At 39.9% G+C, this 14,070-nt stretch overlaps 1 protein-coding gene across 1 annotated transcript; it reads left to right on the forward strand.

Annotated features, from left to right (window-relative positions):
- Positions 1 to 3,090: 3,090 nt before the first annotated feature.
- Positions 3,091 to 4,523, forward strand: insm1a (insulinoma-associated 1a). The gene has a single exon (XM_035678981.1). It carries the CDS (start codon positions 3,091 to 3,093, stop codon positions 4,429 to 4,431), a length of 1,341 nt encoding a protein of 446 aa, XP_035534874.1. The 3' UTR covers positions 4,432 to 4,523.
- The last annotated feature ends 9,547 nt before the right edge of the window (positions 4,524 to 14,070 follow it).

The raw sequence follows: 14,070 nt of genomic DNA on the forward strand, positions 1-14,070 counted from the left end.
ATATATTCCTAACCTTTGTTCTAGAGGTGTTTTCTTGTGACTAACCGCTAAAAAATGATGTTTAGAAAAACCTCAAAATGTAACTGATTTGAAAAATTAAAATGAATTCACTGTAAAGAAAATGATCAGATTCCACTGTGGACATTAATAAGTTAATTAGAAAAGTCCCTTCATGTTACAGTAACTCCTTCCTCAATTCTATCAAATTAAGAGACTTTTCCAGCACTTGAGCTCCACTTTTTCCCCCCCAATAACATGCACATTTTCCTCATGTGAACATCAGATGAATTGATGATTTATGTATCTGATTTTAGTTTATATCTGAGTGTGGAAACTTGTTACTTATGCCACACTTTGACATGTGTGTTTCTATTTCCTCCACAATGTCCCAACTGTAACTGTGAGTATGAACTCTCCCCTCGGTGACTCTGCAGCACCGTGACCAATCACACGGCCTGTATAGCGGCTGGAGATGAAAGCTTTTGGGAGGAGGAGGAGGAGGAGGAGGAGGAGGGTGTCACTCTACAGCTGTATGCTAATGAGCCTGAGCTGAAGCCTGTCGGGAAAATAACCGCACACACAACAACATATGTCCGCACCTACAAACAGCCCGCAGGCTCAGAAAACACACTGGTGTCCACATAGAAAGTCACATATTACAGGATTCAGTCGCGTGTGTGTGTTGTTGTATAACGATGCAAATCACCAGATTATTCTGAATTCTACATCTATAAGGACTCTTTAATCAAATATAAATCTGAGATTAAATATAAAGAGTTATTGGAAAGAAGATTTTATTGTAAATTGGATGTAAATATAATTAATTTATAGTAGTATAGTGACTTTACTACACTTACTGATGTTATACAGTAATGTTGCTATGATGTTATTATATTTTAAAGTGTTTTATGGTATTTAATGACCGTGTTCATATGACATATTTATTACACAGGTATTAGTCAAACATGTTCCCTAATGATTGTTTTAATTGTTATAGCTGCATATTCTCCAGGTTGATTTCTTGAATTTCCAAAAACAGTCATAATAAATTGAGTTATATATAATATATAAATTATTTCCACACAAAAACAAACAAAACTACAAGAAAGAAATCTCAATCTCTTAAATTATTGTTTGTCTGTTTTTGCCTCCTGAAAGTCTTGTTTTCTTTAAACAGTTGAAATAACTTTATACAATAAGATTATTTCAACATGTTTCCAATATTATTTCAGTTATTATCTATAAATGGGTGTCTTGTGTCTTTAAAAAGAAGACAGAATGATTCAGGTCGCAGTAAAATGACTCAGGACAATTCTTGAAACAAGTTGATTTATGTTGGAAACAGGTTGAAATTATCTCACCACTGCATCATTGTTTTACTTGTTTTAAAGAGACTTTTAGGACTCAATAGTGGACAAAATGTAAAGCGCTTTTAGTAGAAACCAATTTTAAAAAACACCAACTCGTGAAAAATGAAGGAAAATAAGAATCGTAGGAAGTTATAATGATATAATGTCTTAAATGGTAATTGTTTGTATTTCAGATCCAAGTTTGAAGACACTAACAGTCAAATATTTGACCAAATCAATCAACCTGATCCTGAGCTGGAAGCTGAGACCTCAACTGAAACCTGCTGCTTTCCAAACTCCTTTAACATCCACACACTGATTTTTGCATGCGCTCTTTTAAACATTGCAGAGGTCTCCTCGAACTCAGCACCGACCCATCGTGACATCCCGTCATCCCTCACGGTGGAGGACAGACTCATATCCGGCTGACCTGGTCAGATATGACCTGCAGGAATTGGGTTTGGTGTGTTTTAACCCGCAGATAATCTCGGTTTGCCCCATTTGGAGACACAGAAAAAGCGCACTGATTACGCACAGCACGCGCCGACGGTATCTGGGGGCCAGATTGCTTTTGGGGGCCCCCCACTTCTTCTTCTCCTTCTTTTTTTTTTCTCAACTGTGCAATTTCCTTTTCAATCACGGCGGGTCTACAGCTTGCACAAGCGCAGCCATTGTGATGCAAAGCAGGAGACCCTCCTCTCGCTATTAATTATGTATGCGTAAAATGACGGATTCATATGTCCGGAGTTAACTGTCACGCCAGCGCACATGCTGCAGGGTCACAGTGGGTTGAAATGTTTGTTTGTTTGTTTGCTGTTTGGTTATTTGTCTAATCTAGTTGGTCGAATTGAACCGCATTGTTCAGTGCGTAAAAGCGCTTTTTAAATCTGTTGTTGGGACCTCGAGTCGTCCTGGGAAGTTTTTGAATGTCTTGAATTATAAATTATAAACCCAAATTCTTCAACGGTCATGAAAACAGTCCAATGAAGTATTTTACCTCAGGACTGGAGCTGTTTTAGCTTTTATTTCCAAAACTGCTCTTAAATTTCATTCCGAGTTCTGATCCCTCTCTGGATTTTCATTTTCTACATTTTCCATTTTTTCCATATGTCCTTATTGTTATTGTTTCCAGTCACATCTTCTTGACGCCGTTATGTGGACGGATGTCTCCTTTTTGGACAAACCAGAGCCCCCACCACCCGAAGGAGACACATAAAGCCGAGGCACGTGTAGATTTCTATACAAACTCATCAGACCGTAAAAGCAGGAGGCTCCTGGCGTGTGCCCGGGTCGAGACGACAAGGAGGAGGACGAGGAGGAGGAGAGAGTGTGTGTGTGTGGAGTGAGTGTGTGTGTAAAGGGGGGGTGAAATACAATAAAACCCTCAGGTACATCTGCTTTGCAATCTGCAAATCCTCCCTCCATCACCCCCCTCCTCTCCTCCATCAGCCTCTCCATCCTCCCACACCCACTCCCCAAATCCACGGGGGACCTCGGCTCCTTCTGATTGGTCGGGGATGAGGCAACAAGGGGGGACGGGAACAATGTCATCATGTCGCCTTAAAAAGAGTGCAGCTATGTTGTGGTGAAAGCACCTCGGGAGGAGAACAGAGGATCAGTAGCAGGAGGAAACGACAACAAAAAGACGCATCAGATGTTTCTGTCCGCAAGCGGTTAAAAGTGGATTTCTTCTCTCTGCAGCAGCGTCCAAAGTGCCTTCAGCTCTCCGTCCAGCGCGAACATGCCGAGAGGATTTTTGGTGAAAAGGAACAAGAAAACCAACCCGGTGTCCTACCGGGTTCGCTCCGACGAGGAGGAAACGGAACAAACAGCGGCTGATGCGCCGCCGCTGCCGTCCTCCACCGCGCCTCGCGTCTCCGTCCCGGTGCGCGCACAGACGCCGACGCCCACCTGCGGGGCGGCGGCCACGGCTCCGGAGCATGATGCCAAACCGGTGCAATTCGGAAACCCGGAGGCGGTATACCAAGCACTCTACAGCCCCACCCGCCCCGTCAGCCAGGACCACGACCGCTCCTACTTCGAGAGACGCTTCAACCTCGGATCACCGGTTTCCGCGGAGTCCTTCCCAACACCAGCAGCGCTCACCGCTTTGGACCACCTTTTCGCCCCAGTGGACCTGAAAATCGGCTCCAGCAACAGCAGCCGCACAGACACCAGCGCCACATCCACCGGGACTCTCCCCACCGCCGGGACCAAACGGACGTCCAGCGACACCGAGCGCAAAAGCAAACCGCCGTCCAAGAAAACCAAAGCTATCCGGAAACTGCACTTTGAGGATGATGTCACCACATCTCCGGTTCTCGGGCTCAAGATTAAAGAGGCGCCGGTTGACCAGAAGCCTCCAAGACCACAGCCGTCCGGAGGTGACAACGTCCCCATGGGCGAGTTCGTGTGCCAGCTGTGCCGGGAGGCGTACGCAGACCCGTTCGCTCTGGCGCAGCACAAGTGCTCCAGGATAGTCCGGGTTGAGTACAGGTGTCCCGAGTGTGACAAGGTGTTCAGCTGCCCGGCTAACCTCGCCTCCCACCGGCGGTGGCACAAACCGAAGCCTCAGAGCGGAGCACACGGTGTGCACAATTTGGAGAGCGACAAGGCGTCCGCGTCCGGTAAGACAGCGGATGAAGTGAAGGATTCTAGTGACAGGGACACACCCAGCCCAGGACCGTCCGAGTCCGGCTCAGAGGAAGGGCTGTATGATTGTAATCACTGTGGGAAAAAGTTTAAGCGCCAGGCATACCTGAGGAAGCACCTGGCGTCTCAGCACGGCTCCCCGAAACCGTCGGAGGACGAGGATGCGCCGGCCTGCGAGCAGAGCGCGGCGCCGCTGAACCTGAGCTCCTCCACCTGCCACCTGTGTCCGGTCTGCGGGGAGAACTTTTCCAACAGGGGCAGCCAGGAGCGGCACATCCGCCTGCTACACTCCTCACAGGTGTACCCGTGCAAATACTGCCCCGCCATCTTTTACAGCTCCCCGGGACTCACCAGACACATCAACAAATGCCACCCGTCCGAGAACCGACAGGTGATCCTGCTGCAGATGCCGCTCCGCCCCGCCTGCTGATCCGGAACTTTTGGGCCGCTTTCATACTCTCAGATAACAAGACAGCAAAGTCCAGCCTTGTTTCTCGGAGGATTTTAGGGTTACACAGCAAAAATATCCGCCTTATAAAGATTTTTTTGAGCTCCTAAAATCTTACTTTTCTAAAACTCAAGTAAAAAATATGAGACTTTGGTGAGAAGCTGTAACTGGTTGACTTCATTGTTGATGGGAGTGATTTATTTTCCCTCTTGTTTCAGTTATTTGGTCAAAAATCACCAAAAGTTAAGCTGTTCTCCTATTGTAAGAATTTTAAAACAATGAACTCTTCATTTTCTTGAACACTTTGTGAGCGATTTGCCTATTTTTGCCTTCATTCTGGATGTAAATTCAAGAAAATGCACAAATCACATAAGAATAAAGAGGAATTATTCACTCATCGTCATTTTTAGGCACATTTTGACAACTCATTGAGGTAAAAGAGGAAATTAAAGGATATTTTTGCAGTGTAACTAGGCTACATGACCCACATGCACCAATTTGTAGAGGTCAGAGGTCAGCCTCTCACCTGCAGCTGGCAGGGATTCAGTGCCTTGCTCAAGGACACTTCAGCAGGTTCTGGGTGTGTGTTTGAACCCCTCCCGGCCTATAATCCCCCCCCCCTCCTTTAAAGGATCTCTGACATCATACTTCAAACACTTAAAGCGTTAGACTGTTAATTTATTTTTCTAGCATCTCTGCACAAGTGCTATTAGCTTCTAGACCTAAGAGAGGGGACGACCTGTAGCAGATTAAAAAAAAAAAAACAGAAACCAGAGGGCCTGAAAAGACCTGATCTCATCACTCTGATTAGCTTTAACATAGCTTGTGGATCCATGGATCAGTAGCTGTTGCCTGGAAAGAAAAAAGAGTAAAAACTAGTGTAGCCGGTAATGCCTTTGGATTAGAAACTCCTGCTGTAAAACTGCCTTAAACTGAACTGATTGTTTTTTGATCACTTATTTATCACTGGCTGGGTATAATATGATTATTATTTTTTACAAAGCCTCCTGTATTACCACTATACAGTATATCTAATTCCCTTTTTTTCTATTTATTTATGTATTTATTAAATTATTTGTGTAAATTATTGCTCTGTGTGCTCTCTGTGATCTGTTGCTGTACTTTTTCATGATGTAGCCAAATTGATTTATTTTCTTTAACTTATATAAAAAAAAACGGTGTGGTCAAGTGACATCATAGCAATCAATGAGTTTTATCAGCCGCTCTTGAATAATAACTGAATGCAATCATGATTTTTATTTGATTTTGTATGTTTTGTTTTGGTTTCTTTGTAACCATTAGCTCTTATACTGCTTTGGATGTTTCTGCAGTATTTTGCTAAATGTCCAAAAATAATAAAAACCAAACTGAGAAACAGTTTCCATTCTGTCCTGTGTGTCTTCTGGATGTTTCTAGCATTATACATTTCTGGATTTGGTTTAACAGCTGGATTTGAACCCTAAACCAACTCAAATGCAGCTTAAAAAGCAGCCAGGGCCGTAGCCAGCAGTTTAGAAGCACTGAGGCTAAAATCCCCCCCAAACATTTGATCTCCAAAGGATTTCTCTGGACTGATGGACAATGCAAAACCCTTAAATTTGATCTTTATTTATGTTTTTTGGGGCTAAAAACAGTTTCAAATTTTTTTTAAAATACTTAAATTAAAAAAAAAAATTAGAATAAACCTTAAAAAACCAACATGTTTAAAATGTGTTGCCAGTGGGGGAATGTAACCACTGGTAACTGACTTTAGTACTGTCCTTAAGAACAAATCTGAGGTACTTTATCAGAGTATAAAGAGGAAAGAGGGAAATATTGTCCTTTTTCCACTACTAAATTGTCCTTATAGTTTCTTAAAATAATCAAGAATTTATAAAACATATGATAATCTGATCAAATATGATGTTTTGGGTTTGGTTAAATTACCCAAAAGTCTGTAAAATAGTCACCAACTAAGACAATACAATTCTATTTTCACATGACTGCAACAGTTATAATACAACATGATGATAAACTTTTACTTTTTTAACTTTGCACATACATAAGCTAACAGTTTAGAGTATTTTCACAGTTGTATTAGTACTTTTACTTAAATAAAGTGCCGCTGTGTGTTGCATTGCAGAGACCTCAGGCTCATTAAACTGTTAAATTCCCAGAAGCATCACTGAGGACGTGACCTCTGCGTTCTGAACGACAGCTTCATGTGAAGGTATTTGCACTTATGACGTCACATCCACACATTTCTGATGTTTTCATTTTTTATGATCTATCAGTGGCAAAGACTTTGTTATCCTGATAAAACACAGAGAAGTACAATATATATCCAATTAACTCTTATATCTTAAAATTTGTCCAACACATGTTCATACACAACAGAACTCTGCAGGATTCATTTATATATTATATATTTATATATATATATATATATATATATATATTTCATACAATGAAAACAAGAGCCAAAAGACAACTAATTGTTAACTTAATAATCCTATTTTTTTTATTTCATATCCATGAATTCAAGTTTTCCAGATCTTCCATCTTTGGAATTTGGACAGTTAAGCTCATCAATAACAAGAACATACTGTACACAGTATAAATGATCTTAAGTACAAAATAACAATCAACAATAAAAAAACAACAATAAAATATACAGAATGCAAATAACTGCACTTATATTCTGTTTTATATGTATGTGTAACAGGATGAACACGTAAATGTGATAACACTGTAAGAGTGAGCGTGTGTACTGTGTTTACCAGAGGTCGGAGGTCAGGTCAGAGGTCACCAACAGGTCAACACATACAAAAACATTTCTGCATCTGAAAGACATTCCTGCAGTTCCCCCCCCTTTCTTCTCTTTCTTTCCAGTTCTCTTTCAGCTTTTCTAAAACAGTGATATGTGGCTGCCAGCAACTTTAAAGTTTGATTTAGGAAATTTTCTGTGCCAGTGATGGGAAGTTAACAGGTACTTGTACTTTACTTGAATGTTTGGGCTACTTAATATTTCTGATCTTCTACATTTCAGAGGGACATATTGTTCTTTTTACATCACTACATGTAATTAACTAGTTGTTAGTTACTTTACAAATTAAGATTTTATATGAAAAACAAGAGATAGAGACATAAAATATATTGTATTGTTAAAAATTAAACCAGTGGTTTCCAATCTTTTCTGACCTCTGACTAAAAACTGTCAACGTCAATGTCTTTAAGTTACTTACAGTTACATCAGAAACTTCTATGGTTTCTTTAAATGAGTTTTGAGACACAAAGAGGTGAAATTATATTCCATTTTACAAGAAAAATGTTGACAGAAACATATATGAAGTAGTTTAAACTGCCTGTAGCAGCTACAACAGTAAAATGCTGCTTAAGTAGCAAGGGATTATGGGAGTTGTTGTAGTCATTGTTAAACAGTCACCATTGCTGATGAAAAGCTAAAGTGACTCAGGCAGAAATTGTTCACAGACAAGGTAATGTATTAAAGTTTTATTTACGTTCTGTTTCTCTGTCATGTTTGGTTACAGATAGTAAAGTAAGAAATAAATTAAAAATAAAGTAAGAAAGGCAGTGTTACCTGAATAAAATTACCCATTTCTCTGGGTTTGATTATTGTTGGAAACATTTGGGATAACGCAGGGCATAACTCAACAAAATATATACATAAGTCTCATTGAGTTTAGTCATTTTATAGCGGAAATGTTACAGGTATTATACATTTAAGTAAAAGATCAGAGTTTTTCTTCCACCACTGCAGAAAAATGGCAACAAGCGTGGATGAAATTAACTTAGTGTACGGGTTTGTTGTAAGTCAACTCGACACAAATAACAACTCTTAAATCAACGTATTTCTTTGATTGACATGACGCACATTAACTTAAAGTCCTCCAGTTAATAATCTTTTGCTTATTGTTACTGAGAACATTTGAACTGTTGAACATTTTCGATTCCACGACACCGACCAAATAACACAAATTAACTGCTGTTTGTTTCCAACGTGAAGAATGAAACTCAATAAAAAATAATGAACTTTCTCAGTTTTTAATCAGTTGTTTATTTATATTGAAAACTACTTTTGAGGTTAATACATTTGCATTCACATGATTATTAAATGTGCCAATTAATAAATCCATTTTATCATTTTGTCCTGAATAAATTAATGATATTTTAATGGATTCCCATTCACAATATGATTCTTAAAAGGCTTTTTACTTTTATTTATTCCATTTACCAATGTGTCTTCTTATCATATAAATAAATCCACTACTCATTTGTAACATCTGGTAATTTGCAACACTGAAAATAATTTTACCGCGAGGTCTATTTAGTAGCTGTTCAGGTGCTTTTTGATCACATCACATGGTCTTCATCATCAGATACAGTTTGCAATAATGATATAAATGTATGGATGCTTTCCATGAGCACTTTAAGAACTTCTCATCCATGTTGGTGTTAAAATGTAGATTATAAATTGCTGTTTTTTTCAGTAGCTGATCAGGAGCTTTCAATCAAATCAGATGGTTTTTGCAGATATTGCTGAGAATTTTCACAACATCTGGACCTTTTGTCTCACCTTAACCTTTCCATCACATATACTCTGGCACTTTCTCCCAGTCTCTTTTACCAGCTTTTACCACACACACTTTCACTACACGCACAAACACATACACACACACAAACACACACACACACACACTTTCACCATACATGCACACACAGAGGCAGGCCATCAGTCTGTGTCTCCCTCCTTGTGTGGCTCTGACAGGTGTAAGCCAGCTGGGGAGCAGACTGCAGATAAGAGCTACAGATAACACACACGCATACACACACAGACACACCCACACACATAAACACACACACTCTCTATAATGGACCACAGCAGTGTTTCCACACACACACACAAAAAAGAGTCTGAACAGAAATCTGAGCTGCAGACCTCAAACTGAACATATAAACATGTCTCCCAGCTGAGCTATAAAATAAATATGTTCTTTTATTTTAGAAAATAGGTTTATTTATTCCTTTTCAGCTTTTTGTAATGAAATGTTTTAGCCACACTACTTGTGTTGTTGTCATGAAATTTGGCTCACGCATTCGTTTTACAAATTTTTGTGTATTCCTTTCATACAGCACCATCATCAGTCAAAATTATAGGTATATTAGAATATCCAATACTTATGAAGGATCAAGTTCTGCAAAACTAATGACATTACAGCCTCAACTCTACTTTGTGTTTAGTGCTAATTAGCAGATATTAGTATGCTAACACGCTACACTAACCTGCGAACATGGTAAACATTATATCCGTTAAACATATAGTTTATATATATTAGCATTGTCATTGTTAGCCGACCTTAGCATTTAGCTTCAAAGCAACACTTTGCCAAAGTACAGCTTCACAGAGCTGCTATTGCTGTCGAGTCTTGTTCCATCTTGAAAGCTTTTACACATCCATGTGTGAAAGAACCAAGCAACCAACCAACCATCTATCTTTTCAATATCCTTCCAACCGACTGTCCATACTGTGTCTGAAAAACATTCTGATGTGAAAACAGTTTTTGCATTTAGTCCAATTTTATTAAAAACTAGAAGTATCCAGTCTTCTATGACATGCAAATCTTATTATAACAGTTATAACAGCCTCCACTCACACATTATATCACATTATACTTGAAGCAGGTAAACTGCACTTCATGCTACAGGTAAGAGGCTGGTCTGTTGTGCTGGCTCTCTGTATATATATATATCCTACTCATAGCATTCCGAGTGCTCGATGTGGTAAGATGTGGCCTCGATATATATATATTCCTTTGGAAGGCAATGAGAGATGTTTAAGTCGGAGGGCCTGTTGCTCTTTTGTGGATGAAGTGCGGGTTCAGTTTCAGATCCTCTAAATGACAAAGCTTCACAGGCCTTCAAAAGCTTGTGAAGGGAAATATAGCTTTTTAGGTTGACTCAATGCTGGAGAGAATACAGATAAAAACACATGTATATGATATATATATGTTTAGTGTCTCCTCCTCATAACACAGATGCTCTGTGGTCAGTCGGCGTTAATGTATTTCCTCATCAGATCTGCTGTTGGTGGTTTTGCGTCTTTCTGCTGCTGTTGTGTGTTTTCTTCACGTCAGACAACTTGTTATCAGACATGAAAGCAACACGATGTGATTCAATTTGTCTGGTTTAATCAGACATCCACTGCTCTCTAATGCTGTTAGCCCAGGACAGAGAGTAATGTTACAACCTGTGTGTGTGTTCGTGTGTGGATAAATGAATGTGTTTTTGTTTACCTACAGCTTGTGGATCCACATATAAGGGATAAACAGAATCATTTGTAGACTTTAAAGCTTCCATTTTTGTCATTTATTACAACTCTCACACATGTAGTGTTTATGTTTCTCATCATTAAGATACATCTGTTATAAATTCAACCACCCATCCACCATTCCTTCCTTTAAACCATCCAATCATCCATTAACCCATCATCACAATCAATCAGTCCACCAATCTATTAAAGCATCCATCCATCTGACTTCTATCCATTTGTTAATCCATCCATTCAACCAGCTTCCCTATCCATTAATCAACACATCCGACCAAATAACCAATCAACTAAGCAGCCCTCAATCTATCCGTCTTTCTGTCCGCTCAGTTGTATAGCCCCAAAATCATAACAAACATTATCGCAGCACAGTTTTCAAATAGAGCAGTACTACTACTAAAAATTATTGACAGTGACCCAACAGTCCCCACCATGAGCAAGCACTTGGTGACAGTGGCAAGGAAAAACTTCCTTTTAACAGATAGAAACATTGAGCAGCCCCCGGCTCTGAGTGGGTTAGAGGGAGAGAGAGGAGGTAGATGGGGGAAAGGGTGGAGGGTTAAAGAGAGAAAGAAAGACAGAGACAGAAAGACAGATATTCACAGCAATAACAATAGCAATAGTAACAACTATACTAGTAGAAATGACTAAGAATAATAATGATGACGACAACAACAATAACAATGACGAATAATAATGATGATAATAATTATGATTATGAATGATGAGTAATGAATATCATCCATCAATCCGTATTTCTGTCAATCACCCATCATCCTTACTCCATTCACCCATCCATCATATCATGCTAATATTCATATAGCCATTATCTATCTGTTCGCCAGTCCACCCACCCTTCCAACCATTCATATAAGCATCATCAATCCATTGCTCCACCCATCCATCACCCATATTTCCATTCACTTGTTCATCCACAAATCTATCCATCCATCTGTCCATCCACCTACCTCTTCCACTAATTCATCCACCCAACATCGACCCATACTTTCAGCCATCGTCCAAATGCTCATTTACCCATCCATCATACATCCACATGGATGGATGGATGGTTCATACACCAGGAACACCATCCAATATGTGAAACTATCTCAAAAAGAGACACAAATGGTTCAAGTGAAATCTGTCCAATTAGGGTCCTTGTGAACATTTCAAACCAGACAACAAGGTAAATAATCAATCTTTTGGCCTATGTAAACTTTTTCTGGACAATAGCGATGATAAGATTGTCTTACAGGCAGATTATTCAAACATATAAGGTAAATAACGCAAAACAGATACATTCAAAATTGTTCAGAAAAGAAACTGCTGCCCAACTTTAAACTGTATTAAATTCTTTATCTCTAAATGTCAGGTTTTTTTTGTTGGAGAATATAAATTCCTGACGAGCAGGTGGTCAGTTACATCACACCAGCTCCCTCAGATTTTCCAGCCATCTCTCACATCAACCAGCATCTTTTCACCTCCTCCTCCTCCTCCTCCTCTTCTGCCTGCCCTCCATCATGGCTGCCCTCTCTCAGCTGCTGCTGCTGCCCTGCACGCGCCTCCTCTTATCTCCAACACACTCAAACAAAGAGACAAAAAACAGACAGAAAGAGGCAGGAGCAGACAGAGTAAACACGGCCTCGCTGCCTCGCTGCCTCTCTGCGTAGGCCGAGGTAAGTCAAACAAACCCCGGGGGCATTTTCCAGGCTGGCAGGTGTTGGTGTCAGAGGCAGGCGAGCGTGTCGTCGAGAGTCAACAAGTGGAGAAGAACAAGCAGTGAGAGGCGGAGACAAACACAGGAACAGTGTGTTTTAAGTGCAGATTAAGCTTTAGCTGTTTCTACTTGTAGAGTGTTTGCTGCCTGCACTGACTTTTGTTCACTCAACATGTGGGTGCTAAAGTTAAAGTGGTAAATCCTCATGTTTCTCGTTTGTTAAATATACTGTAATGTTTCTGCACTGCACGACCAACAGGCCTCCTGTCAATCACAACAGAGCAGGTGGGACTTTGACATCTTATTTCATTCATTATCCATATTTGTGTCTGTCGCAGCCAATCTCCCATATTACTGGACCCAGTATCAGCGTTTTTCTGTGCATATTTATGGCTGAATGCCGGGGGGTGAAAGTAGATTGAAGTTCTTCCCCATACTACTACCACAACTTCTATCACTTCACATTGTTCTCCTTCTACCCCCAGCTTCATGCATCCCTGAAAACATGCATTAACATTTTTTTTTACACCTATATGGTGGATAAAGAAATAAGAAATACTTGAGATCATGTACAGCAAATTAACTTTCAAAATCATAACAATTTATTTTGTTTTAAATTTGAATAAAATTAAACTAAATTCATTGACAATAGTTGGACAGTTTACAAGTCTCTCTGTTTTCAGAACATTGGCCATTTTCATGAAAGAAGAGATGATGAAGAGTAAAATGTCTCAAAATGTTTGGCATTTTGGTGAAATCATCTATCATTCATCCTTTTCCAAGTGCTGACATCAATACAGTTTGTGGTTTGGTCGAGAAAAAGATTTAAAGTATGGAAACAATTAATCAAACGCACGCTTCATCGGTTTGTGCGTTGTTTAGGAAGTAAAGATATGCACACACACGGTTATTACGCCAGAGTAAGCTGGTTTGACCTGCTGTCTGTGTTGTTGGAATAAAACTCAACATCATGAAACATTACAACTTGTCATTTTACTTTGGGGAATTTTTGAAGAAACGACTGCCTGCCAAAACTTAGCCTTCGATATCACTGCAGCAGAAGTTAGCCAGCAGTAACAGTAACAGTTCAGGCAACGGGGTTCCCTACAGTACCGATTTCAAATCCATGCTGGGCACAAACATATTGGAAAGATTTATAAGCAGTTTATAAGAAAATAAGAAAAAAAGAATTTACTGTTGTTTATGTTTATGCTATTAGCAGATATTTTTGCAAAGTTTCCTGGAAATTGAAAAAGTCCACTATCACTGAGGTTGTTTCAACCCTAGAAATGTGTCTCGGAGGATGGCATAGGCAGTGTAGGAACATGGTAGTGCAGGGATGCAGAATGGACAGGGATGAGAGTGACAATAATATGATGGAACATACTAATTGCAGACGTGTCTTCTGTGTTATCAAAAGATTGTTTCCTCGCGTTTCTGTCTGCTCAAAGCACCTGTCAAACACCGTTCAGTGTTTTGTTACTTACAGAAGACCTATGAGACAAACTTGTGAATGCACACAGATCAGCCATAACATTATGACCACCTGGGCACCCTCGTCTGTTGGATTGGACCACAC

The sequence above is a fragment of the Morone saxatilis genome, unplaced genomic scaffold, assembly GCF_004916995.1.
Source record: "Morone saxatilis isolate NCDOM2014 unplaced genomic scaffold, NCSU_SB_2.0 Contig7, whole genome shotgun sequence".
NCBI lineage: Eukaryota > Metazoa > Chordata > Actinopteri > Moronidae > Morone > Morone saxatilis.

What these genes read in the sequence shown, in the direction of transcription:
- insm1a (XM_035678981.1), top strand. Translation starts at nt 3,091, where the DNA reads ATGCCGAGAGGATTTTTGGTGAAAAGGAACAAGAAAACCAACCCGGTG.